The sequence below is a fragment of the Podarcis gaigeae genome, assembly GCF_964106915.1.
Source record: "Podarcis gaigeae genome assembly, chromosome: 9".
Lineage (NCBI taxonomy): Eukaryota > Metazoa > Chordata > Lepidosauria > Squamata > Lacertidae > Podarcis > Podarcis gaigeae.
Genome location: NC_139685.1, coordinates 49,897,825 through 49,923,024, shown reverse-complemented (window position 1 = coordinate 49,923,024; position 25,200 = coordinate 49,897,825). Strand labels below are relative to the sequence as shown.

Genomic DNA, 25,200 nt, shown 5'->3' with positions numbered 1-25,200 from the left:
CATTTTTTTTAAAAAAAAGCTTCTCATTTTCACCCACTTTTCTTTATTCTCTCAATTTTTTGCTTTGCAGTAATTTTTTGGTGTAGTTACTGAAGTGTTATTAAATCTTTTTTTTTTAATATAGATGCATGTCTACTATTTGTTTTCTAAATAGCTACGTTCAACCTTTTGTTGACAGCAGCAGCTGGCTGGGGGTGGGAATATAATTGGTATCTTTAAAGGAATAGTTAAAGGTATGCTGGATCTTTTCGTTGTTTTAATCAGTTTTAATAGATGTATCTGCTCCGTCAAGCACAAGGCCACTTTTCCTTCGATACATGAAAAATAATTGTATGGCCAACAAAGGCACGTTGGGTAGGGATTTGCAGTTATATTGTGCTTCATTACTTCTATAGGTTGTAGCAAGGGATGATGATCAGGGCCCAAATAGCAAATTGACCTATCTTCTTATTGGTGGAAATGAAGATGGGGCCTTTACGCTCTCAGCCAATGGGGAACTCCACCTTGTACAGAGCTTGGACCGAGAAAAAAAGGGGCAATATAACATGCTGATCACAGCAGCAGATTCAGGTAAGCCAAGTCAATTATTTATCCAGGTTGCACAGCCCTATTTAAGTACCAAGAGACATAGTCTTATATATAAAGAAATGATGAAACGTAAAACTAAACATTCCTTACTGTTCAGGGGGATGGTGAATTACATAAATTGATAACACTCTTGTGATAGAATCCTGATTCCACTAAAGACTGCTACAAACATTAAGGCTGCAATGCTATACCCTTACCTGGGACTAAGCCCCAGTGAACTTAATGGTACTTACGTCTGAGTAGACATGTATTAGATTGCACTGTAAAAGATCTATGCTCTCAAAATCTGGATTTAATATCTAGTTTTAACTTCCATGGTGCTTTTTTATTGATTTGCTACCTCTGTCACTATCACTTAATAGCTTCTCTGCTTGTGCAAGAACTGGTCATTTGCTTTTGTTTTTTTCCAAGGCTGGATCTATTTGCCAAACAACAGAAATAATGCAAGTTGAAATAAGATAGAGAAAAGCAAAGTATAGAATGCTGCATTCCTGTAAGCACCGTGAAAGTTATCCTGTATTTTACTGGCAACTGCTATCAGTTACACGTTTTATGTCCTCTCTGTTAGAGGATTTTTCTTTCTAGCTTTTGCACTGGGGAGCCCAGGAGATAAAAGATGTGGTTGTCAGTGGTGTGGTAGCTGTAGTTTTCTGGAGTGTGTACAAGAATAAAAACTGATGCTTTTTGCTTCTGGCACATAAAGAAAGGGAAAGAGGAGTAGCACCAAATGAGCCGCAGAATTGGAACATAGGAATCTGTGTTGCGTGTTGAGTCCCACAATGCCACCCACCAAAAAATTCACACTTCACACATGATTTTTTGTTTAAGGTTTTTGGCATAATTTTGGCCACAACTTTATTAAAATACAAAAAATGTGAGTGGTTGCTTAGGCATTGGTTATGACTATCTGTCCATGCCCTCAGGGACAGAGCTGGCAATCCGTACACCAACGGAATCCAGTGTGGGAAACAAGTATTGAGTGAGAAAGTGGAGGTGGGCATCAGTCCCGCACTTCTCACCCTCTTGTTCCTGTGGGGCTTGCACGGCCCAAGTCTGACTCCGGGGACAAGGACGAAAAGAATGGCAAGCCCCTGGATTCCTTTAACGGAATTCCCTTCGCATCATTTGGAGGGATAGGCACTTACCCCTCCAAGCACCAATTTAACCAATGCCTAACCGCCAACCTTACAAGTTGTGACGATTTGCTACGCAGTAGGCAAAAACCAAATGGCACCAGCCAATCAGCCAGATGGCAAAATTCCTACCAGGCCCCCGCACCAAGGCGAACGACCCCATGGCAGGCATAGCAAGGTCAAGCGATATGAAAAAACCACCCTATAAAAGGGAGGGAGGGCGGGTGATCCGGTGCAAAAATGGCCAAGAGGACGTCCTACGTCTGGCCCCTGTATTTAAAGACTCTGACCCCTCCTCCAAATTGGCAACAATCAAAACTCCCCAGCAACCCAAAGTTAACCACTTAAAGGCTTGGGTTCCTCACCAAATTTGCCTAGTCACTGCAGGGTGGCCTGTTTCCCCAACCGCAACACGTGCTCTCTGTTATGGAGAACACGCCTTATACTGAGTAAGTCCATTGGTCCTTCTTGCTCAGTATTGTCTAGTGACTCTCCAGGATTTAAGGCAGGAGTCCTTCCTAGTCTTACCTGGAAATGCCAGGAATTAAACCTAGAACTTTCTACATGAAAAACATATGCTCTACCACTGAACTGCGCTAGGGTGAACACAAAGATCTGGCTGTGTTGATAACTGGTCTCTTCCATCTTGTGGCCATTCCACACAGATATAAAAAATATTTACTATTTTACAGTGGCCAAATGAATTTAGCCTCTTTCTGGAATAGAAATATATGTAGCAGCAGCAGCAGCATACTGTGTAAACAGAGCTGCATCTAAAAGCCAAGTTTCCAAATGGTTCCTCAAGCCTTTTGTGGCATTTAGCTGTGTTAATAGAAACCTCCTCCTGTGTCCCAAATGAAATGTACTGGCATGGTAAAAATCTAAGGTACCCCAGGACAGGACTCCTAGAACTTTAATAGTTGTGTAGAAGAGGGCACTGAAGTTTACATAACAAGATACATCCACTTAAATGTTCTCTTCTACTGTTAAAAGTGCAAAAGCCCTGTCTTCATTTTCAAAATCTCCACATGGATCTCCATATATGTGGTTGTGTTTGGAGCAGACATCCCAATGGGTAGAGTGAGCTAATATGAGCTGATACTGGAAGGTGTTCATAGACATTTCCCAGTGATTGTTGGTTTGGTTGACATTGTTTCCAGTTCACACACAAAAATACATAATACTCCAGTGAACCGAATCTTACTGAAATAAAAAAGAAGAAGCTATAAACCTTGTATCTGGAATTGTTTGAGGAGTTTTTTTGCCAAGTTTTTGACTTTCAGACTCATGGGGACAAAACAGACAACGGGACTACCCTTGAGTAAGCAACTGTGTAAGCTACAGTGAAGATCCACATTTATTGTACATAGTAGCCCTTAAAAATATTTATTTAATGCCTTCTATGTGTCACTTCTATTTTTAAGCTTGTGTAATTCACACAGTTTTCAGCCAAGATAACACGGCAGAATTCCTTTGCAGCAAGCAAAGCCGAGTGTGCCAAAATCATGAAAAAGGGCAGCTTGTCAAAAACTAACACTCATCCATACAATCTCTGAAAATAAATCATGCAACAGATATTACCTCACGGACCTTGGTTTGGTTTTTATTACCCGGGGGGTGGGGGTGAATGCTGGTCGCTTATTTTCAGAAATGTACTTCCTTACATAGAACCCAGATTTATAAGTTGTGTGTGTGCTTTTCAAAAATAGAGCACCATATCAAGGGAAGGGCAAAGTCTTAGTTGCCTCATTATTTTCTTTCTCTGATTGCACCCGTAGTGTAGTAGTATACACATACTCCACACAAGTACTGGAAACTTGGTGTGATGGCAGACATGGAAGCAAATGTATTTTGTGTCTCTAGGTAGACAGATGGGTGATAGAAAAGGACAGGTAGAAATCCTTCAAGTCTCAAACTCTCCACCATCCTGACTCGATAAATAAGCAGCAATAGCAACACAAATGTCCCACCAAACATGTTACTTAACAAAATCTATATCATCCAAATGTCTGTCTACACACACACAAGAATCTTATTTGTCTTCATGTTTGCCATCACTGTAGGTTTATGTGGACAGTGGCTCCATAGCTCTATCTAACCACACATTCTGCTACTGTTATGGTAGACTTGCAGATATGATGCTCCTGGGGTTGGCTTGTTACATCATACTTCTTTGGTCTAGAAAAACCGAGGACCTCTGTGCACCAGGCTCCTGGGTATGGAGGTCACTCGCTCACATTGATGGTGGACTTCAGTTACAAAGAGGTTAGATAGCTGTGTGTGAAGTGGGGAGAGCTTACATGGAACTTTGTAGGAACTGACTTTTAGCAAACTTCTTCAAACCCACGAATCACAAACCATATCAATACATAGAGAGTTTTTCCTGCATTCTTACCCTTCAATGATTTCTAGGAGCAGCTGCCATTCCAGTGTGGCTTGTGTAAATGGCCCTTGCGGATCAGCTGCACACATAGCCACAACTGCTGGCTGATGGCAGAATTCTTTTTGGTGTTAACTATGAGATATGCTTTATTGAGTTCCTTTCTCTTCCTCCATTCTCTTTATCTCACTCATTTGTAAGTGAGACAAAGCACTGCCTTCAGGTGACCCTCAAGCATACCAGCTGTTCTGCTTTGCAAAGGTATCCCTAGGTAATGGCTGCATGCCTTCTTGCTTTCAGAGATAGCATCCTCCCCACAATTCAATTAATAGGAAAACTGAAGAAGTCAATCACATAGTGACCACTATAGTATGTTCATTTTGGAGCCTGGGTGATATATCTTACCATTTGCAAGCTATGCAAAACAGCAATCAAAATGAGGTAATGGATGTTTTTTCTTGTGCTCCTCCCCTTCTCTCACCAACCTTCAGTTTTTATTTCTAGCTATCTATATTACTAAAGGCATATCCACACCATAATTTAAGGCATAGGACTTCCCACAAATAATCTTTGGAACTGTAGTTTTCCCTCTCAGTGCTACAAATCCCTAGCATCTTTAATAAACTAACGGCCTGGTGTAAATCTGCCCTTTGTGTAACATTATTTGTTCCCATGGCATGGTCAGCTCAGGGTAGCTGCACAAAAAAGTCAGCCCACACCATGCTAATATGTTTGGGAATGATAATGAGCCACCACCAGAACAGGCAGGCTGCTGAGATGGTGGTTCATATGGGCCTTTCATCTGAGGTCCTTAGCAGCACAAATATACTGTGAAAGCCTATGAAGTTGGAAACTCAGCCACAACTCTTATGTCAGTCCATAAAACATGATGAAGAAGCAGTTTCCCATTGCTAGAGTGTCCTCTATCATAGTCTACAAAGGGAAGATGCAGTTATTAGATGTGAGTGTCTAGTAACATGGCATGCAACTATTTGAAGTCAAGGGAAGAGAAAGATTTAATGAACATATAATTAATGGATTTGCCTTACCACTGAAAAAGAGCACATTTTCCTTCTAAAGGTATTACTGTCTTTGCTCAAAGTAAAATACCGGTAAGTCAGTTTTGTTGCATTCAGATTTGAGTACCTCTACCTTTGTGTGTGTGAGAGAGAAAATGATGGGGGGGGGGGGAGAAGCTTTTCTTGAAATAAAACAAATAAATAACGCCATATGTTGAAAGTCAGAGATGAGCGAAATGGCAGTGTGCCACCCCAGAAAGCGGCAGCTTTTATCCTCACTTTTTCATCTTTGAACATTTTTCTGGAGAAATGTTGGCTTCCATCCTTGCTGTTATTAATTGCCTGACTATAGAGTAGCACATCTGGATCCTTACTAGCAGCCTTGGCTTGCCATCTGAGTGAACTATGGTTTTTCCTCCTTCTCCCCCCCCCTTCTGCCACCCTGCACATTTATGAGGCAGAACGGCCTGTTACCTGAAGAACTCCTTCAACCAACTTGCTCTGATTCGAACCTTAAAAGCCTGCACTTGCCAGATTAGTTGTTCCTTACTTTCTTTGTTTCAAGCCTGCTACCTTTGCAGACATATTGTTTGGTATTTCTCTTTGCCTCTGCAAAACCTAGCAAGATTTTTCTTTCTTTCTTTCATGCTTCCTTCTATGCCTAGAGAAGGGTTACATTTGTAGCTGCCTCACTGGCATGCTTTTTTTCAGGCTTAAAATAAATCCAAACCATGCAGCTTCACAATCTTGATTTGTTACGCTTCTTTCCTCATAGTTAGCTCTGTTCCCTTAAGTGGTTTGGCAAATTACATATTTCAAGAAAGCTATTCTATTTTTCTTTGCCCCACTCCACCCCCATTGCATTCCGTGCTGTGGTCTTCAAGCCACTTATTGCCTTTTAAAGCGTTCTGTGTAAATTCTAATGTTTACATATTCCTATAGAATTATTTTGCTCTACATCATAGTCCTGTTTCTACTTTGTATCTGCTTCTAGCATCGCTAACAGAGTCACTATAGGAACATCCATGACCTTTGTTTCCAGCAGATAAAAGCAACATAGGAACTTGCCTTAGATTAAGTCAGGCCTTTGGTCCATTGAGCTCAGTATTGTCTACACTGACTGGCAGCAGCTCTCCAGGATTCCAGGCAGGGTACTTTCCCAGCTATACCTGGAAATACCAGGGACTGAACCCAGGGCCTTCTGCATGTCACTCAACTATGGCCTTCTCTCTCTGTGTAAGATATATTCCTTGCAGATATCTAACATGTATTATTATTATTATTCCTCTAAGGAGCTCAGGGTGGCATATATGGTTCCCCCCTGTCCATGTTATCCTCACAACAACCCCATGAGGTCGGTTAGGCTAAGAGGCATCAACTAGCCAAAGGTCATCCAATGAGCTTCATGGCTGAATGGAGATTTGAACCCTAGTCTGCCAAGTCCTAGGGACACGGGTGGCACTGTGGGTTAAACCACAGAGCCTAGGGCTTGCTGATCAGAAGATCAGCAGTTTGAATCCCCCACGACGGGGTGAGCTCGTTGCTCGGTCCCTGCTCCTGCCAACCTAGCAGTTCAAAAGCACATCAAAGTGCAAGTAGATAAATAGGTACCACTCTGGTGGGAAGGTATACGGCGTTTCCGTGCGCTGCTCTGGTTCGCCAGAAGCGGCTTAGTCATGCTGGCCACATGACCCAGAAGCTGTCTGTGGACAAACACCGGCTCCCTCGGCCCATAGAGCGAGATGAGCACCGCAACCCCAGAGTCGTCTGCGACTGGACCTAATGGTCAGGGGTACCTTTACCTTTGCTGCCAAGTCCTAGTCTGACACTCCAACCATTGTTCTTTCTATTATGTCAACCTACCCCCTGCCTTCTGCCACTTGGTTGGGGGACATCTGTAGATGGGGGTCTGTTCTATACATGCAGGTTCTCAATAATGTGGAACCTCGATTGTGCATTCTCAGTGCTGTTTTATTTAACTCTAATAGCAGATGTTGGTTGAGTAGCATGGTGATGTGCAAAGCAAATTTCCCAACTTATACATTTTCTCAAAAATTTCCTAGCAACAGTGGTCTCGGACTGCTGATGAAACAGAATGCTACAACTTATAAATTGAAAGTCTGTGAGTTAATTCTTCAGCTCCAAGGCTACAGAAAACTTAATTGCTAGGATAAGACCAGTAAAACCTGAACATATGGCAAGGAATACTTATCCTGTTGGTTAATCTTCAAGAGTCAAACAGGGTGTTTTTAAAGCATAATTCAATAAGAAAGAAAAGGCAGGCTTACTGTGGGTTATGCAGAAGTCATTAAGGGGCAAGACTGACTTAGCCAGTGGTTTCTTAAATAACCTGATTTCCTAGTCTTCCAACAGCAATAACTTTTCCAAAGAGTTAAGTGATTTTTATATATATTTAAAGTTTGGGTTTTCTTTTCTTTTTTGTTTTTTAAATTGCAATGCAAAACCCACATTCCTGAAGCCCTATACTTAACAAGAGGATGTCATGCTTCACAGAATTTATGTGTATTCTTTTTGTGCCCACGGATCATAGGAAAGAATATAGAAAGGCATGGTGAATCAAAAATCTGCACCAAGCTGAAACAATCCATGTAGGTTTCACATTCCACTTTGACTACAAATATGAATTATAGTCTATACTTGACCTTCTAAATGCACTACACATATTTTTAGTATCACTTCAAAGTGCACATTGTCTTGACTTGATATTTTGAAAGGAGATATAACATCCAAAGTAAAATCATCTGGCTACGATCAGATACTGTGCAATATAGGTCATATCAACAATAATTTTCACATAGTTATCACTTCATAGATTTGGATGGCAGCTTTGCTGCATAGACAGATGATCTGCTAGCCTGTCCATTCCAAGCAAGAATTTCAAGCTCCCAACTTTCCAGGGATTTGTATTGCCCAATATTGTTTTGCTTTCCAGATTAAGGACATAGATAATTAGGAGCCTGATCAAAGCCCTCACTGTTTACTTTTTGGATAATAGTCTGTTTTGAATTCTGATCTGCAGAATTGTAAAACAGCTACTGTTTTCATTATGCTAAAGTGTGATTTACACATAACTCTGCAGTTACATGTGGGCCACTTGAAAGTCAAGTATATGATGTGCAACATGTCAGGTAATTCATGTACAGAATAGCCACATGGATCTGGCAGTCAGTATCATAGTTACAGACTGTTCAAGGCACTTTGTTTCAGAACATTCAGATCATTACAGTCCTTAGCATATAGTGGCTCAGGCTGTATTCAGACAGCACTTTATTCTGTTTTGCTGACTTTTCCTTACTTGATCATTTCTGCATTTTATGTGATCTTTCACACAGTGTAAAAGTCACCTCTGGGAAGTTAGCAGAATATTGTGGAAGTTCAGTGTTCATTTCCATGTCAATTGCTTCCAGGGGAAAAAAAGTCTGTAACCCCATTATAACATGGAACATCACAGGAGTTTTGCACTGTAATTTTCCCGCTCTTTTCATGGATCACACCATGTGCTAAAATTGGGGGTTGCATTCGTGCATATAGTCCTTTCCCACAATTTTCAGAACTGAACATGAAACAGAAGCATGCATGCACACAGAGGGTGGTAAAATGTCCAAAGATGTCTGCTGCTGTGTCACATCATGTTCACTGGTGTGAGGAAAACTTAGCACAACAAGGCAGTGTATTGATCAAAAAGCCACAGTTCCATAACAAAAAAGGTGATGCAGTGTGAAAAGAATGTTTGAAATCAGGACAGGATGATTAACATTGTAGCCAGGAAAACAATGCAATAATACCTACCCATAGTTTGCACATGTCACTAAGGAAAACCATTGCTTAGCATGAACAAGCCAATGTGCAACTTTCTGAAGAGGAGGGCATGGCTGCTGACTTTTTACCTAGTTCTCCTTCTGTCATGATATCCACTGCTAAGCCATGGTTTGACTTAGCACATTGTTCAAACCTGGGTTTGTGGTTTGTCTCCTCCAGATAAATCAGAAAGGGTAAGAACAAACCTTTGTTTACCTTGGTTACATCTCATGGTTTGTCTCGAGCAAGACAGATCACAACCCACAGTAAGACAAATCATAGCAGCACAAGAGCAGGAAGACTGGGGGAGGAAAATCCATCCCCTTCCCCTTCTGCCAGGAAAAGTATCCTGTTAGTGAAATTCCTTTCATAGGAACTTAGGAAATTACGGTCTATGCCGTTCTGGTGTTATTCATCACACTTTTGTTTATTTAATTGTTTTAGGGTGTCAGTCCAATTAAGTTGCATTAAATTCTCCATGTTCTGTCCCCATCACTCTCCTGTTTTAGTATTTGGTTTAGAAGACGATAGATTGATTTGCTGATTTGCCATTTTGATGTGTTGCGGTTAAAATAGGGTGAATTCTAAACAACGAAGAAATCATTTGCTATTTTATTACCAATTTAAAATCATAACATAACAATGTACAGTATACAGGACTTTGCCTGGAATGTAATACATTTTGAAAGATTGGCTTTCCTGCTGAGAGTGAAACTGGTTTATTCCATGGAAAAGTTCAAACTTTCTAATAGCACATGACATCTGCTCAGAGGCCCCATTCAGTGAGCATTTGATTCCAGCTTTGCTGCAAAGCAACAGGTTTCAGTGGAAAAGGAATTCCAAGCCTGTCAACTTGCTTCTGTATATCAGGATAATGATATAATTAATTTACATGGGGCTTCATACAGTTGTATTCATCTGCAGCTTAAATGATATCCAACAAAAAATTGCAATCATAATTCTCTATCTATTTTATTTGTGCATTTTTGGAGTAGCAGATGCCTGCACAGTTTGTCATTAGTTTTCTGGGGTTTCATTTTAATCTTTAGAACTGTCACTTTGATTCTGAAGAGAGTAATATCTTCATTATTTCCAAAAAAAACACACACAAACCACCCATCAATCTAAATACATTTACATGGATGTAAGCTTCACTGAAACAAAAAAAGATGCAAGTCCAAGTAAAAGTTTTTATGGTTGAGGAAGAAATCTGTATGTAGGCTTCACCATTAATATTGCTGGCCTGAAAACAACAACTGCAATCATAGGCACACTTACTTGACAGTGAACCCCATTAAATTCTAGTTACAGATAGGTAGCCGTGTTGGTCTGCCATAGTCAAAACAAAAAAAAAATTCCTTCCAGTAGCACCTTAAAGACCAACTAAGTTAGTTTTTGGTATGAGCTTTCATGTGCATGCACACTTCTTCAGATACACTTCTGTTTCTGTTTCAGGAATTTTTGTTTTGTTTTGCCCATTAAATTCTGTGTAACTTATTTTTGCATGAGCATTAAGGATCATCAGGGCATGTCAGCAAGATCTGTGTGAATTAGGGATCCTGGTACCTTCCAGATAAGAAGATTAAGAGGAGCCCAACTAGTTTGCCATACTGTTCTCATAATGGCCACCCAGATGCCTGAGGAAACCCAAGCACTAGAGCCCTCTCCCTTCCTTTGGTTTCTGGCATTCAGAAGCATTCAGTTGTGCAGGCAGAGCATAGCCACCATAGCTACTAATATAGCCTTTGTCCCTCGTTATTGGACTACAGTTCCCATCATCCTCAGCCAGACTCATCAATGGTCAAGAGATATAGTCCAAGGACACCAGGTTGCCTACCACTTTTGATCAGACTAAGAGTGAGTGAGCTTTGAGCACTAGAAAGCTACTTTTTATTATTATGCTGGGCTGCAGGACCTGCTGTACAGTGTTGCCAGTTTTCACAAATTCCAAACTTCCATGTTTGTAATTTAAAGATGGGTTTTTTAATGGACAATTTTCTGCTTAGGGATAGAAAACATTTTTGACATCATGGCACCACAGGAGCAGTATTTTTTTTAATTGACAAATTTCAGGGCGACAAAAAAACCCAACTCTTTGGGGTCAAATGTGGTCCATGGGCAATGGGCTAGCCACCCTTGGCTTATATATTGACTGGTTTTTTTTTTTTGTAAGTGCGGGTTTTCTAAAATATTTCCAGAAAACAAAGGAGGCAAGAGACATGCTTACCTGAACCTTGAAACTTCGTTTTTCTGTCCACTGAAATTTCAAGCAGGGTTTTTCAGCAATTTTCAGAATATGCTAAAACTCAGTGGCATTGAGGTATATGTGCAGGGTGAGCTATCATCATTCAGGGAAGCATTCTACATATACTTAAATGCACTTGCTATATTGTTATGTATGTTCCAGGGTGATGAACTAGTCTGCGCAGAGGTTGTCTGAGAGCAGGAGTCCTCTGTCAGCTGGCAGACATGCATCTGGACAGCAGATCCTTTGTGCAGCAGGCATGGAAGGAGTTAAGCCTTCCCTTTTGCCCCCTGTTGCTTCTCTTCCCCAAATAGTCATAGCCGTATTTAGCTTTTCTCTAACAAAAAGTGGCAGTCCAGATTTTGTTACACCTATTGGCATGCTCTTGTTCACTTTAGTGGCACTCACTGGATGACCAATTTCAGTCATCAAATTCATCCGGTTCACTGCAGGTCAGTGTTTGTGTATTGTTCTCATTTCTCTTTGCAAGCAGCAAACCCTTTACTTGATAATACAAGATTCAAAGCTTTTCCTGTGTGACTTCATACTCTGAGAGTTCCAGAGGACCTTCTTTAAAAACGAAAGTGACCTTGCTCTTTGCATGGATTTGACTTTCTAGCTCTGTGAACTGTGACATGTTCATGTGTGAGATAATAAATGAAGAGTGGCATATCCAGTATTAGTATTGTAACTTGGGTAACCTCTAGCATTTCAAATATCTTTTCCCCCCTAGGAAGTCCTGCCCTTACTGGTACTGGAACTATTGCTGTCAAAGTAGATGATGTCAATGATAACGTCCCCAAATTTGCCTTCAATATGTATTCCAAAACCATTCCGGAGGACGCACCCACAGGGACAGACGTTTTGCTTGTAAATGCCTCTGATTCCGATGCATCAGTGAATGCTATCATCAGGTATGTTGCTCTTGTGGTGCTTCCGATGCTGTTTAATTTAGGTCCTGTTTCCTTTTCTTGCTTTGGGAACAAAGGAGAAATGAGCATGTTGGGTTTTGTCTTGCATTGTTCACAAATACAACATGGTTCAGGGTTAGCCCAAGACTTTTTGCTGCTTGAGATGAAACAAAAAATATTGCCCTTCCATTAAGGGTGCAAAGTACCCAAAGCCAGTTAACCTACTTTAGTATCTGAGGCAAAAATGTCAATAAAATTATAATAAATTAAATCAGCTGCTACATGACACCAAAAATATGTTGCCTGAGACCATCATTTTATGGCCACCCTGGATTGGTTTGTGACAGTAATAATAATAATAATAATAATAATAATAATAATAATAATAATAAAAAAAATTATTTATACCCCGCCCTCCCCGGCCAGAGCCAGGCTCAGGGCGGCTAACACCAGTAAAATTACAATAAAAGCATTATTGGGGGGGGGGGACAAAACAATTTAAAATACAGGTTAAAAATACAATTTAAAATGCATCCTCATTTTAATAATAGCCCATGGATCAAAACCATAAGGAGGGATGAACGAGATGAAATAGCTCTGTATTTAAGCCATTTGACTTAGGTGGGCTGAAAAAACACTGGGTTGTATCCAATAATGACTTTGCCACAAGAGTGTTTAGAAGCTGATCCCTAACTTTTCATGCAGTAAAAAGCTTTAGAATTGCTGGCCAATCTATTTCTCTTGCTCTTACTGAGCAAGTTCCGACAAAGTTCAACATAAAAAGGACGAATCTGTGTATGGCAATTGAACTGATTTCTTTGCGCCACTCACCTTCTGAAAAGTCATCATTCGCTGGATTGGCTTTATGGCAAAATGGCTTGCACATTTCTACTGACACCTCCAAGTTTTACCAGTAAATCTGATTGCTGACTATATGAAAGAAAAAATGAGAGGTTAAGTGGCAGTGACAGCCTGAGCAATTTGCTCAGAGGAGTGATGCGTTCCTAATGGAATGCAGAGAGATTCATGTTTGTTGCCAATTATCACTACCTGCCACTCAAGAAACCAGAATGGACCCTTTCTCAAGTGGTTTCAATGAGTGTAAATATTGGTTTATTGTTGCATAAAAGGCACAAACTGAGCTAAACGACTCACTACACTTTTTCTTTTCTTTGGAATTTCAAATTAGCTTTTTTTCAATAAGTAAAATATAAATCATAATTGTTTGTAGATATTAAAGTACAAGAGAAATAAGAAGAGAAATAAGGTGTGCCTGATAAGCATCCAATAAAATTAATAAAATTAATAAAATATGACATAATAATGCTTTTCATTACATGTTATTTTTTCCCATGAAAATTTACATTTTTTGAGAAGTCTTATAACCATGTGGAAATGGCATCGCAAAATAGAGGTGGCTGTTACTTTCACTTCCTAGGATTATATATATATATATATATATATATATAAAGGGATTCGCTGTACAATCCTATTTTATTATTCTTACCCTGTGGCCCTAAAAACACAGAGGGCGGATATCAACTTTTATGCTGATTTGTAGTAATGCAGTTTTACAATTCTGTGCAACAAAACTTTTTTAAAAGGCCCAGATGCACAGTACATATACACCAGAGACTGTGCATTCAGTATTTTTGGTCCAATTTTATGGAACTTCCAGCTGAGGTCAGACACGCCCCCTTCCTGTTGAAATTCTGCTGCCTTCTGAAGGCCTTTTAAAAAATTTCAGCAGGCATTTCAATTGAATTCAGATTTGATAGTTGTAATTGATTTTTTGTACACCACTTAGTCCAGTTGTAATTGAGTGATATATCACTTGTCAAAATAAAATTAAAATACAAAAAAATGTATGGAAACTTAAAAAGAGTTGATATATTACTATGGGGGAAATGGAATCAAGATTTCAGCCTTGGTGCGTAATTGTTTTAAAACAACAACAACAAACAAACAACCTCCCATTAGCTTTTGAAAATATGCTCCAATTAAGAATGAAACTATACATGGATTAAATGAATTATAAACCATAAGATACACAACCCAGAAAAGTTTGCACAGGTCATTAAAAAAGCCAAACCCATCAATAGGGGATTTAAGCAGGAAGCTTATGAAGATAGTGAACAGCATGGGTGCAGCCAGGATTTATGTTGGGGAGGAGCAGGCTTCATGTTGAGGGAGGAAGAACCTCAGTTAGTTAAGTATTTCTATTGATTTATCTGATTTAGGGGACACCCATTGTGCACTGACTGGAGTGGTGACTTTATATTATTTTCAGTAGTATTCAGCCAGATATACCTTTAAAACTCCCAATGCAGCAGGAGAAGAGGTAGTTGTTCTATAGTCCATCTTCTTCTTTGTGTATTGCATTATAAACCTCAAGCCCTGGCCAGTTGAATCAGGTTGGGAAGACAGCGGGCAAGAGGACCAAGGAGGGAACAGGCATCAGAAGCCACAGCTGCCATATCTCCTATCACCACGGGGTAGTTAATGATAGATGACTGTTCTTCAGCTTCAAAGCAGGCAAACCTAAGGGAAAGTCATTCAATGAATGTGCAGTGACCACATTTTAGAGGCTGAAGGGATTTTGACACTTTAGCACTGCAGACTACCTTTTACCAAGTAGTCACAGAAAGACGATAAGTAGTTCATAGTAGTACTTTACAGAAGTGTCCTATTTTACAGAGGATAGCTCCTTTTAAAGAGAAAGGGCCACAAGGAAGGAGAGAATAAGAGCCTTGATAGTTTTAAATGGGTGAGGCAGTTATTACTGTTGCATTCCAGTTGCAATTGATTCAGTTCTGTGTGACAGATTATCTACTTCGAAGGACTCTGTCAAGTGGGCATGAAATTGACCCAATGTACAACTGTCTTTCTATGTCAAAACACATGGGATGTTATTCACCCTGGAAGTTATCACAATCAAGATCACCTTAGGAGCTGCAGCAAGGCTTAAAATGTAATGTAGCAGCAGGTAGCCCTATCCTCATCCTAAATCAGAATCCCCACATTTTGAAAGCCAGGGAATAGTTTGATAGCAGAATACTTCTGTCAGTCCCAGATGTGACACTCATCTGAAAATTGCCTCTTGGAACTCAGTGATGTGGAAAGTTTCTGTCTTTCTTCCTCCTCCTCTCTCTATAAACAAATAGCACTTCATCATGCGGTCATGACTTTTCTATTAAATAATAACTGAGCAATTATTTTGCTACCTAGGGCATTTCCCTAGGATAAATAGCTAGTTATGACCAATTGCTATATTCACTCCATCTGTCTATTGGCAGTATATCAGGCATTTGATTGAAAACCGCAAATAAAATATTTCTAAGTATTTATCATAACGTCAAGCTTCTGAATAATTCAAAAATGGTGTTGTTGCTGCTTCCAGTTGTGGAAGAACTCATTTTGTATATGTGCAACATTAGTGTCCTTTTTGTGTTACTTATGCAAAGGGGTAAAACACACTATGGGGTGGCCCAAGGCACTATTTAACTTCTGTGTGAAGCTTTTTAAACCCTGTGGGTGGGTGGTTTTCATGTCCAGGAGACAGGACAATTTATCTGTTCTGGATGGGGTTCCTTACCCTCAGAAGGAAAAGATGAATAGTCTAGAGGTGCTCCCAGACCCATCTTTGTCACTTGAAGCAGGTCTGTATAAGGCAGGGCTTTTGTCAGTGGTGGCACCCTAGATTACGGAGCTTTTTCTTATGGAGGCTTATCTGATCACGGCACTAACAGGGTTATTTGTTGTTTTTATGTCCATATTTAGCTCTGTCATTTTATCACTGCTGGAGCTGTGATTATGTTGTTTTGACTTTGCTTTTGTACGTTTGTTTTATATTGATGTTAATCTGCCTTGTAAATCCTTTTGGATGAAAGAGAATAATATAAATATTTTAAATAAATATAAATACTTTGATTCCCTGCCTGAAGAATTTACAATTTGTCAACATATAAAGCAGCATATTACATACTAAAATGGGTATGAAAAGCGTCTCTCCCTCCTTATACTTTTTGCAGCTACAGTCTCAGTGGTGGAAACTCACAGTTCACAATCAACCCTTCAACCGGGCAGATCATCACAAGTGCTCTGTTGGATAGAGAGGCTAAGGAGAACTACACTTTGATCGTCGTGGCCAAGGATGGTGGTTTCCCAAAGGCTCTTTCCAGTTCTACAAGTGTCCTTGTCACTGTTGCAGATGTCAATGACAATCCTCCCAAATTTCAGCACCACCCTTATGTCACTCATATTCCCTCACCAACAAGTTCAGGTAAGCTGATAACAGCAACATGATACTAAGCTTACAGTTTTTATAGCACAGAAAGAATCCAAGATAACAAGAGTGGAAGAGACTTTTAAATCTTACTGACCCCTGAGGTTTTGTTATTGTTATCTATAGCTTATTAGAGTTTTCACTAGCGCTGCACTAATTTTTGGGAGGAATACACTTTTCATACAAAATATGTTAACTAAATCCTGTCCTAAATACAGTGGTACCTCAGTTTAAGAACAGCCCTGTTTACGAACTGTTCGGTATACGAACTCCGCAAAACCAGAAGTAGTGTCTCGGTTTGCGAACTTTACATTGGTTTATGAACAGAAGCCAAACGGTTGAAGGGCACCGGTGGCGGGAGGCCTCATTAGGGAAAGCATGCCTCAGTTTAAGAATGGCTTCGGTTTAAGAATGGACTTCCGGAACGGATTAAGTTTGTAAACCGAGGTATCACTGTATCTGCTCACCTGCTTCACCTGCTGCCTGGCTCAACAATTTCTTCAATTTTTTTTTGTCAATTATTATATTTCCTACTGTTTGCTTCTGGCCAGCTGAGGATCCTGAACTCCATGGGATCCTAGAGACATGGCGTCAAGCATCCTATGGTCATGGTGTCATAGGATCCATCACAGTTGGGTATGTGGAAATCTGACCAAAGGAAAATGCATCCCTTGCATTGTCCTCAGTCTGAATTAACAGAGAAAGAACGAACACAACAGCCCACTGTGAAGGCAACTGGTCTAGCACCCTATTGCTAGACATGACCAGTGCATTATGACAAGACAAGCACCCAGTACCACTCATGAGATCCCAGCACAGTAGCAAGTTTTGGTATCATAACCTGTTGTGTGAACTATGTAAATTTCAAAATGTTGCCTTCCATACTGCATTGCTTTCAGTGAGATTTAAATATGCATAAATATGCTATTGGTCAAGGATGCCTATAACATCCTAAATACCTCTTAAGTGTGAACAATACATCTGCTAGTGGTTGTAATTTATTTATTTTTAAGTTTTATTTACAGTCTTTGTATATTGTCCAATAACTTAACATTCTCTGGTTATGAACAGTTGCATGAGTATTAATGTTCCATTTCACAGGATTAATTACCTTATTTTTGTCTTCCTTTGCAGGTACATTTGTATTTGCGGTGACAGTTACAGATGCTGATGCAGGACCTAATGCTGAGCTTCACTATTCCCTGTCGGGGAAGAATTCTGAAAAATTCCACATTGATCCATCACGAGGAGCGATTATGGCTGCCGAACGACTGTCTGGCACTTCTGAAATGACATTTTCTGTTAATGTTAAAGATGGTGGCTCGTTGCCAAAGACAGATTCTACAACTGTGACTGTAAGATTTGTAAATAGAGCAGATTTTCCTCGAGTTCAGGCTGAACAGCACACTTTCACATTTCCTGAAAATCAAGCCGTTGGCACTTTTGTCACTTCAGTTTCTGGATTGTCATCGAGAGGCGACTCTTTGTCTTACTATATTGCTAGCGGTAATCTTGGCAACACCTTTCAGATCGACCAACTAACAGGACAGGTCACCATCAGCCAACCCTTAGACTATGAAGCAATACAGAAATATGTCATCTGGATTGAGGCGAGAGATATGGGCTTTCCGCCATTTTCTTCTTATGTAAAATTGGAAATGACAGTGATAGACATAAACGATAATGCACCACTATTTGAACGAGATCCTTTAATTTCTGAAGTACTAGAAAACCTCTCACCTTGTAAAATAATTACTGTAACTGCTGTGGACAAGGACAGTGGCTCTAATGGACAGTTAAATTATGAAATTGTCAGCGGCAATAAGGAGAACAGCTTCAGTATCCATCGTACCAATGGGGAAGTCAGAAGTGTCCGACCTTTAGATAGGGAGAATGTGGCCCATTATACACTTACTATCAAAGCTTCAGACAGAGGTGTACCTGTTCAGAGTACCACCGTCCGGGTGCTTATTAATGTGTTGGATGAAAATGATAATGCACCCAAATTTTCTCAGATATTCAGTGCTCTTGTACCTGAAAATGCACCTTTGGGTTACACTGTAACACGAGTCACAACATCAGATGAAGATATTGGAGCAAATGCTGTCAGTAAATATTCAATAAGGGATACAAGTATACCTTTTGTCATAAACCCCAATACAGGAGATATAACAATCAGCAGACTTCTGAACAGGGAAGATACAGATCGCTACAGAATCCGAGTTTCAGCACATGACTCTGGGTGGACGGTAAGCACAGATGTGACCATATTTGTAACAGACATCAATGACAATTCCCCACGATTTACAAAACCGTCCTATTACTTGGATTGCCCTGAGCATAATGAAGTTGGATCACGAGTGATCCAGATATCTGCAACAGATCCAGATGAAGGATCCAACGGGCAAGTCTTCTACTTCATCAAATCCCAGTCGGAGTTTTTCCGAATTAATGCTTCTACAGGAGAGATTTTCAATAAGCAACCTTTAAAGTTCCAAAACTCCAGCGGCCCCAGTAATGTCAATCTAAACAGGCACAGTTTCATCGTTACCTCATCAGATCGAGGCAGCCCTCCCTTGCTGAGCGAGACAACAGTCACAATCAACATTGTGGATAGCAATGACAACGCTCCCCAGTTTCTCTTTAGTCAGTATTTTACACCTGTTACTAAAAATGTAGCTGTTGGTACCAAACTAATTAAGGTAACTGCCATTGATGCGAAAGACTTTGGTCTAAATTCAGAAGTGCAATACATTCTCTCAAATGACAACCTAACAGGTAAATTTGAACTGGACAGTAACACAGGCTGGATTTCAGTAGCATCGCCACTGAGGAATGATATGAATAAAAACTTTCTAATCAAAGTAAAAGCAAAGGACAAAGGTAACCCTCCTCTCTCATCAGAAGTACCTGTGCAAATAGTTGTAACAGAGGAAAACTATCACACGCCAGAGTTCTCTCAAAGTCATATAAGTATAACTGCCCCTGAGAGTAATGCTGTTGGAACTATTCTCAGGACTGTGTCGGCAAGGGACAAAGATACAGCTATGAATGGACTTATCAAATACAACATTTCTTCTGGAAATGAGGCTGGGAACTTTGCAATTAACGCATCTACTGGTGCATTAAGGCTTGCCAAACCCCTTGATTATGAGCTTTGCCAAAAACATGAGATTACTGTGAGTGCTGCAGATGGCGGATGGGTTGCCAGAACAGGCTACTGTAGCATTACCATAGATGTTATTGATGTGAATGATAATTCTCCAGCTTTTAGCCCAGAAGACTACTTTCCAAGTGTTTTAGAAAATGCCCCTAGTGGAACAACTGTCATTCGTCTCTCTGCAACTGATGCTGATTCCGGATCTAATGCTGTAATTGCATATGCGGTTCAGTCTTCAGACAGTGATCTGTTTGTTATTGATCCTAATACTGGAATCATCACCACCCAAGGCTTTTTAGATTATGAAACAAAGCAGAGCTATCATCTCACCATAAAGGCCTTTAACGTTCCCGATGAAGAAAGGTGCAGCTTTGCGAATGTCAACATCCATTTAAAAGGAGCAAACGAGTATGTGCCACGATTCGTGTCCAAGCTTTACTATTTTGAGGTTTCCGAAGCAGCTTCTAAAGGCACCATTGTGGGAGAAGTCTTTGCAAGCGACCGCGATATGGGAACTGACGGAGAAGTCCACTATCTGATCTTCGGCAATAGCAGAAAAAAGGGTTTCCAGATTGATGACAGCAGCGGGCAGATTTATGTCACAGGACCTCTCGACAGGGAAAAGGAAGAACGGATCTCTCTGAAAGTGCTTGCAAAAAATGCCGGGAGCATTCGTGGTGCAGATATTGATGAAGTGGTTGTGAATATCACGATATTAGATGCCAATGACCCCCCTGTTTTCAGCTTCATGGTATACAACGTACAAATCAGTGAAGGCGTTCCTGTTGGGACCCACGTGACATTTGTAAGTGCCTTCGACTCTGACTCTCTCCCAAGCTGGAACAGGTTTTCCTATTTTATTGGCAATGGAAACAACAACGGTGCCTTTTCTATTAACCCGCAGACAGGACAGGTTACAGTGACTGCAGAACTGGATAGAGAAACTTTACCAGTGTACAACCTATCTGTGTTAGCCATTGACTCAGGATCACCGTCAGCAACAGGTAGTGCCTCTTTATTGGTGGCTTTGGAAGATATCAACGACAATGGACCCACCCTCTCCACCACAGAAGGAGAAATAATGGAAAATAGCCGGGCAGGGACACTTGTGTTGAATCTTCAGTCATCCGATCCTGACCTTCCTCCAAATCAGGGCCCCTTTTCTTATTACTTGCTTAGCACTGGCACAGGAACCAGTTATTTCAGTCTCAGCACTGCTGGAGTTCTGACCACAACTAGAGAGATTGACAGAGAACAAATTTGTGATTTCTACTTGTCAGTGATTACAAGAGACTCGGGCATTCCTCAGATGTCTTCCACAGGAACTGTGCACGTAAAGGTAATAGATCAAAATGATAACCCGTCACAACCCAGAACAGTAGAGATCTTTGTCCATTATTTTGGCAATCTGTTCCCTGGTGGAACATTAGGCAATGTAAAACCTCAGGATCCAGATATTTTAGACAGTTTCCAGTGCTCTCTTACATCAGGAGTTACAAGCCTCTTCCATATTCCAGCAGGCACTTGTGATTTAAATTCCCTGGCAAGATCTACCGATGGGACATTTGATCTCACAGTCCTGAGCAATGATGGGGTACACAACTCTGTCACTAGCAGTATCCGAGTTTTCTTTTCAGGATTCAGTAATGCCACACTTGATAACAGCATTCTCCTTCGTCTCAGTGTGCAATCCGTGAGAGAATTTTTGACCAACCACTACCTTCATTTTCTGCGAATTGCCAATTCACAGTTAACCGGATTAGGGACTGCTGTGCAACTCTATGGGGCTTATCAGGAGAGCAACCGGACTTTCTTGATGGCAGCTGTGAAACGGAACAGCTATCAGTATGTGAATCCAGGTGGTGTGACTACCTTCTTTGAAAGCATCAAAGAAATCCTTTTCCGTCAAAGCGGAGTTCGAATAGAGTCTGTGGATCATGACTCGTGTTTACAAAATCCTTGTCAAAATGGCGGCAGCTGCTTGAAAAAACTGGGTGTGAGCCCTAAGCTACAGAGCCACGAGAGTATCCCAGTCATTGTTGTGGCAAATGAACCTCTCCGGCCTTTTACATGTAGGTGTATGCCAGGATATGATGGCACACTGTGTGAAACAGACATAGATGAATGTCTCCCATCACCTTGCCACAATGGAGGGTCTTGCCACAACCTGGTGGGCGGATTCTCTTGCAGTTGTCCCAGTGGTTTTACTGGAATGGCCTGTGAGAGAGATCTCAACGAGTGCCTCTCGGGCCCTTGTAAAAATGGTGCTCTCTGCCAGAACTTCCCAGGAAGCTTCAACTGTGTCTGCAAAACTGGATATACAGGTAATTTTTTCTTCTATGTGTGTGATTGTTCTAAATGCAACACAGAGATGAACTAGTGGTATTACCTATGAAGGAGCATCTAATCATAGGCATTCCTACTGGCAATTCAGACCTAGATGTATCATTTATGTGTATTCTGCATGTACACATGTGTATTCTGTATTTTTCCATAATGGAACTCAAGGTGGCTTATGTGGGGCTTCCAGTTGCCCCCCGATCCCCGCAGGAACTGATCAGATCTGGACCTGCTTTGCTTCCATAAGGTGATTACACTGTGTATCTTCAGTTAGCTCACGCCCCAAGTTTATCATCCCATCATCTGCTGTTCGTGAAAACAAGGATCCCACTTGCACCATACATTCAAAGCATTATTATACCACTTAAAACAGTCATGGCATCCTCCACCAAAGAATCATGTGAACTGTATTCCCAGAATTCTTTGGGGGAAGTCATTAAATTGGTATAATAGTGCTTTAAATGTACACGTGGAAGGAGCCTAGGTCTAAACTTAAACAGTGGATTTTTTGTTAATGCTTTTTGCCAGAAGGTAAAGGTAAAGGTAAAGGTACCCCTGCCCGTACGGGCCAGTCTTGACAGACTCTGGGGTTGTGCGCCCATCTCACTTAAGAGGCCGGGGGCAGGCGCTGTCCGGAGACACTTCCGGGTCACGTGGCCAATGTGACATCGCTTCTCTGGCGAGCCAGAGCTGCACACGGAAACACCGTTTACCTTCCCGCTGGTAAGCGGTCCCTATTTATCTACTTGCACCCGGAGGTGCTTTCGAACTGCTAGGTTGGCAGGCGCTGGGACCGAGCAGCGGGAGCGCACCCCGCCGCAGGGATTCGAACCGCCGACCTTTCGATCGGCAAGTCCTAGGCGCTGAGGCTTTAACCCACAGCGCCACCTGCGTCCCTTTGCCAGAAATTAGCTAAGTGTCAAAGCGTGCATGGTTCCATCCTACTTATCTGCCAGACAGAGCCTTGTGTAAAAAATCATAATCAGGATTTTCAGCCAGAAATTAGCTAAGCGTCAAAGCGTGCATGGTTCCATCCTACTTATCTGCCAGACAGAGCCTTGTGTAAAAAATCATAATCAGGATTTTCAGCCTTTCTAATAAACATATCAGTTAGATATAGAGTGATGCCTCTTAGCTTTCTGCCAGGAAAGTATCGAGAGCCATCAAATGCATCTCCATTTAAATAGCATATGTGGCAACTGACACATGTTCACTGTTAGAGCCGCCTTGACATAAAAGACACTGATGGGATCTTTCTATGTATGCACCATCAGTATAGCCTGCTGAGCCTCAGGTCACAAGTAATTATTCGTAATTGAATGGCTGTTCTAATTAACCTAATGATCTGAGATTGTGTTTCGCAGTGAATCATCACATCAAATTATTTGGCCAGCAGCGTAGCAGAACAATTCCATGCCACAATTGCGGGTAACCTTTTAAGTCATTAGCATCAGAGGTTAAATAGGCATGTACTTGCCAGCTCACTGGGACACCTCAGCAGAACACTCATTTTAACAATAGCACACAATGCAGTCACATCAGTCCTGTAGCTTGTAATTGGGGTTAATGAAACTACAGTGATTTGCTGAGGTGACTGTCATGCCTGACGCTTGTCACATACAGTATTTCCCCACATTGTAACACATTAATTTTCCCCCCATCTGCTGAAAGCAGAAATGTGTCATGGAAGAAATTTGAAAAGTAATGTGTGTGTGTGTGAGAGAGAGAGAGAGAGAGAGAGGGAGGGAGAGAGAATTAAGTGTTCCCATCATGTGGGTTATGCTCTTGCATTCCCTCTCCAGAAATAAAAAGGCAATATGGTAGCAGACACAATACACCCATGTTAGAAATGTAAAGCGGCAGTGTTTTCTCCTAGGAGAGAATAATTGTAAAAGAGGAAAATCAGTGTAACTCATTGATTGAATTGACAATTTACAAATATATCACAAAACAGCCCAAAGTAGGTTTGAAAACAATACAAAAGGAACACTGAAGGCAGAGACCTTTTCATCCTGTTCATAACAAAAACCTAAAATATATGTTACTAGCAGCCTCGTTCCCAGTATTGCTTGGGAATCCTTAGGAACCAAAAGAGTAGACCTTTTGAAATTAATGAAATACATTTAGTCCTGTTCATTAATTTCAGTGGGTCTATTCTGAGTGACTTAGTAGAATACCATCCTATATGTATGTATGCATGACCCCTGTCTGGATCAAGGCAGCTGCTCTTCTCTGTAGCTTCTGTTGTTTTCTAAAGCAAGCTTTCCTTCTTTTCACTGTAAGTCTGAGTTCATCTAGAATGGCTTCCCTTACCTTGCTGAGGGGGTACACAGGTTTTTTCACTGATTTATTATGTTTGGCCAGCTGCATTTCACTTCATCACTCTATAGAAGCAATTAGGCTCATTGCAGTGAGCGCAACCATAATGAAAGATTACATCAGTGTAACACTGAGGTTTAAGCAATCTGTTATAATTATGTCTATTAATGATGATCATATTTTGTTTTGGAACGAATCAGTTGCAAGATGGGATATATCAGATGACATACAGTAGTGTGTTGTCTGCCCTTTCCATGAACCCCTCAGTTCCTCTTTTCTGGACCTTTTTAGGATGAGTTTTGTGGAATCAGTTCAGTTTTTTAAGCAAGAAGGTGATCTGAAAGAGACTGCCATCTTAGAAAAAGTCTAACGTTATCTTAAATCAGTTCTTCCCAACAACTATATGCAAATACTCCATATAAAGCAATGATAAATAAAAGGCTTTTCATACGGTTGTCAGTGAATCAACAAAGCAGAAACTTAACTGCTCATTTCTCCCCATCCTTGCTGGGACATGCTGGCTGACTGGAGATTCAGTTGCATATTATCCAACTGTCATTATTTACCAAGAATGCAGAGAACTGGTTCTCTCTTCATGCTAAACCAAACCATGGCCTAGAGTATGTAGGCTTCCAAAGAAAGGATCATATCCCATTTGCCCCTCCCTGTCATTCTGTTGCTGCTATCCTGAGCTATGCCATGGCTTGGCTTAGTGTGTTGTCCAAACCCAGGGTCATGGCTTAGCTTTTTCCAGACTAACCATGAGCTGTAAACAAGTCCCCCCCCCCCGGTTTACAGCCTGTGGCGAGCTACCCATGAGCCTGGGTAGGGTTGCCATATGTCCTCTTTTCCCAGGACACGCCCTCTTTTTCATGGTTAGAGTTGTCATAGCGATCCATAGTTAAAAGTAGAAGTCGGCAAATGTGTCCTCTTTTTTGCTCTTCAAAATATGGCACTCCTACCCGTAGAACAATCATATTATCATGATGTTGAATTCCCCC

General features: G+C 40.9%; 1 protein-coding gene across 1 annotated transcript in view; it reads left to right on the top strand.

Annotated features, from left to right (window-relative positions):
• FAT4 (FAT atypical cadherin 4) overlaps window positions 1-25,200 on the top strand; it is a 145,300-nt gene that overhangs the window by 85,930 nt on the left and 34,170 nt on the right. Inside the window, exons 6-9 of the mRNA XM_083755156.1 lie at window positions 396-570; window positions 11,918-12,098; window positions 16,127-16,377; window positions 17,515-21,864. Coding sequence (XP_083611282.1) covers window positions 396-570; window positions 11,918-12,098; window positions 16,127-16,377; window positions 17,515-21,864 — 4,957 coding nt within the window. The remainder of the gene's footprint in view (window positions 1-395; window positions 571-11,917; window positions 12,099-16,126; window positions 16,378-17,514; window positions 21,865-25,200) is intronic.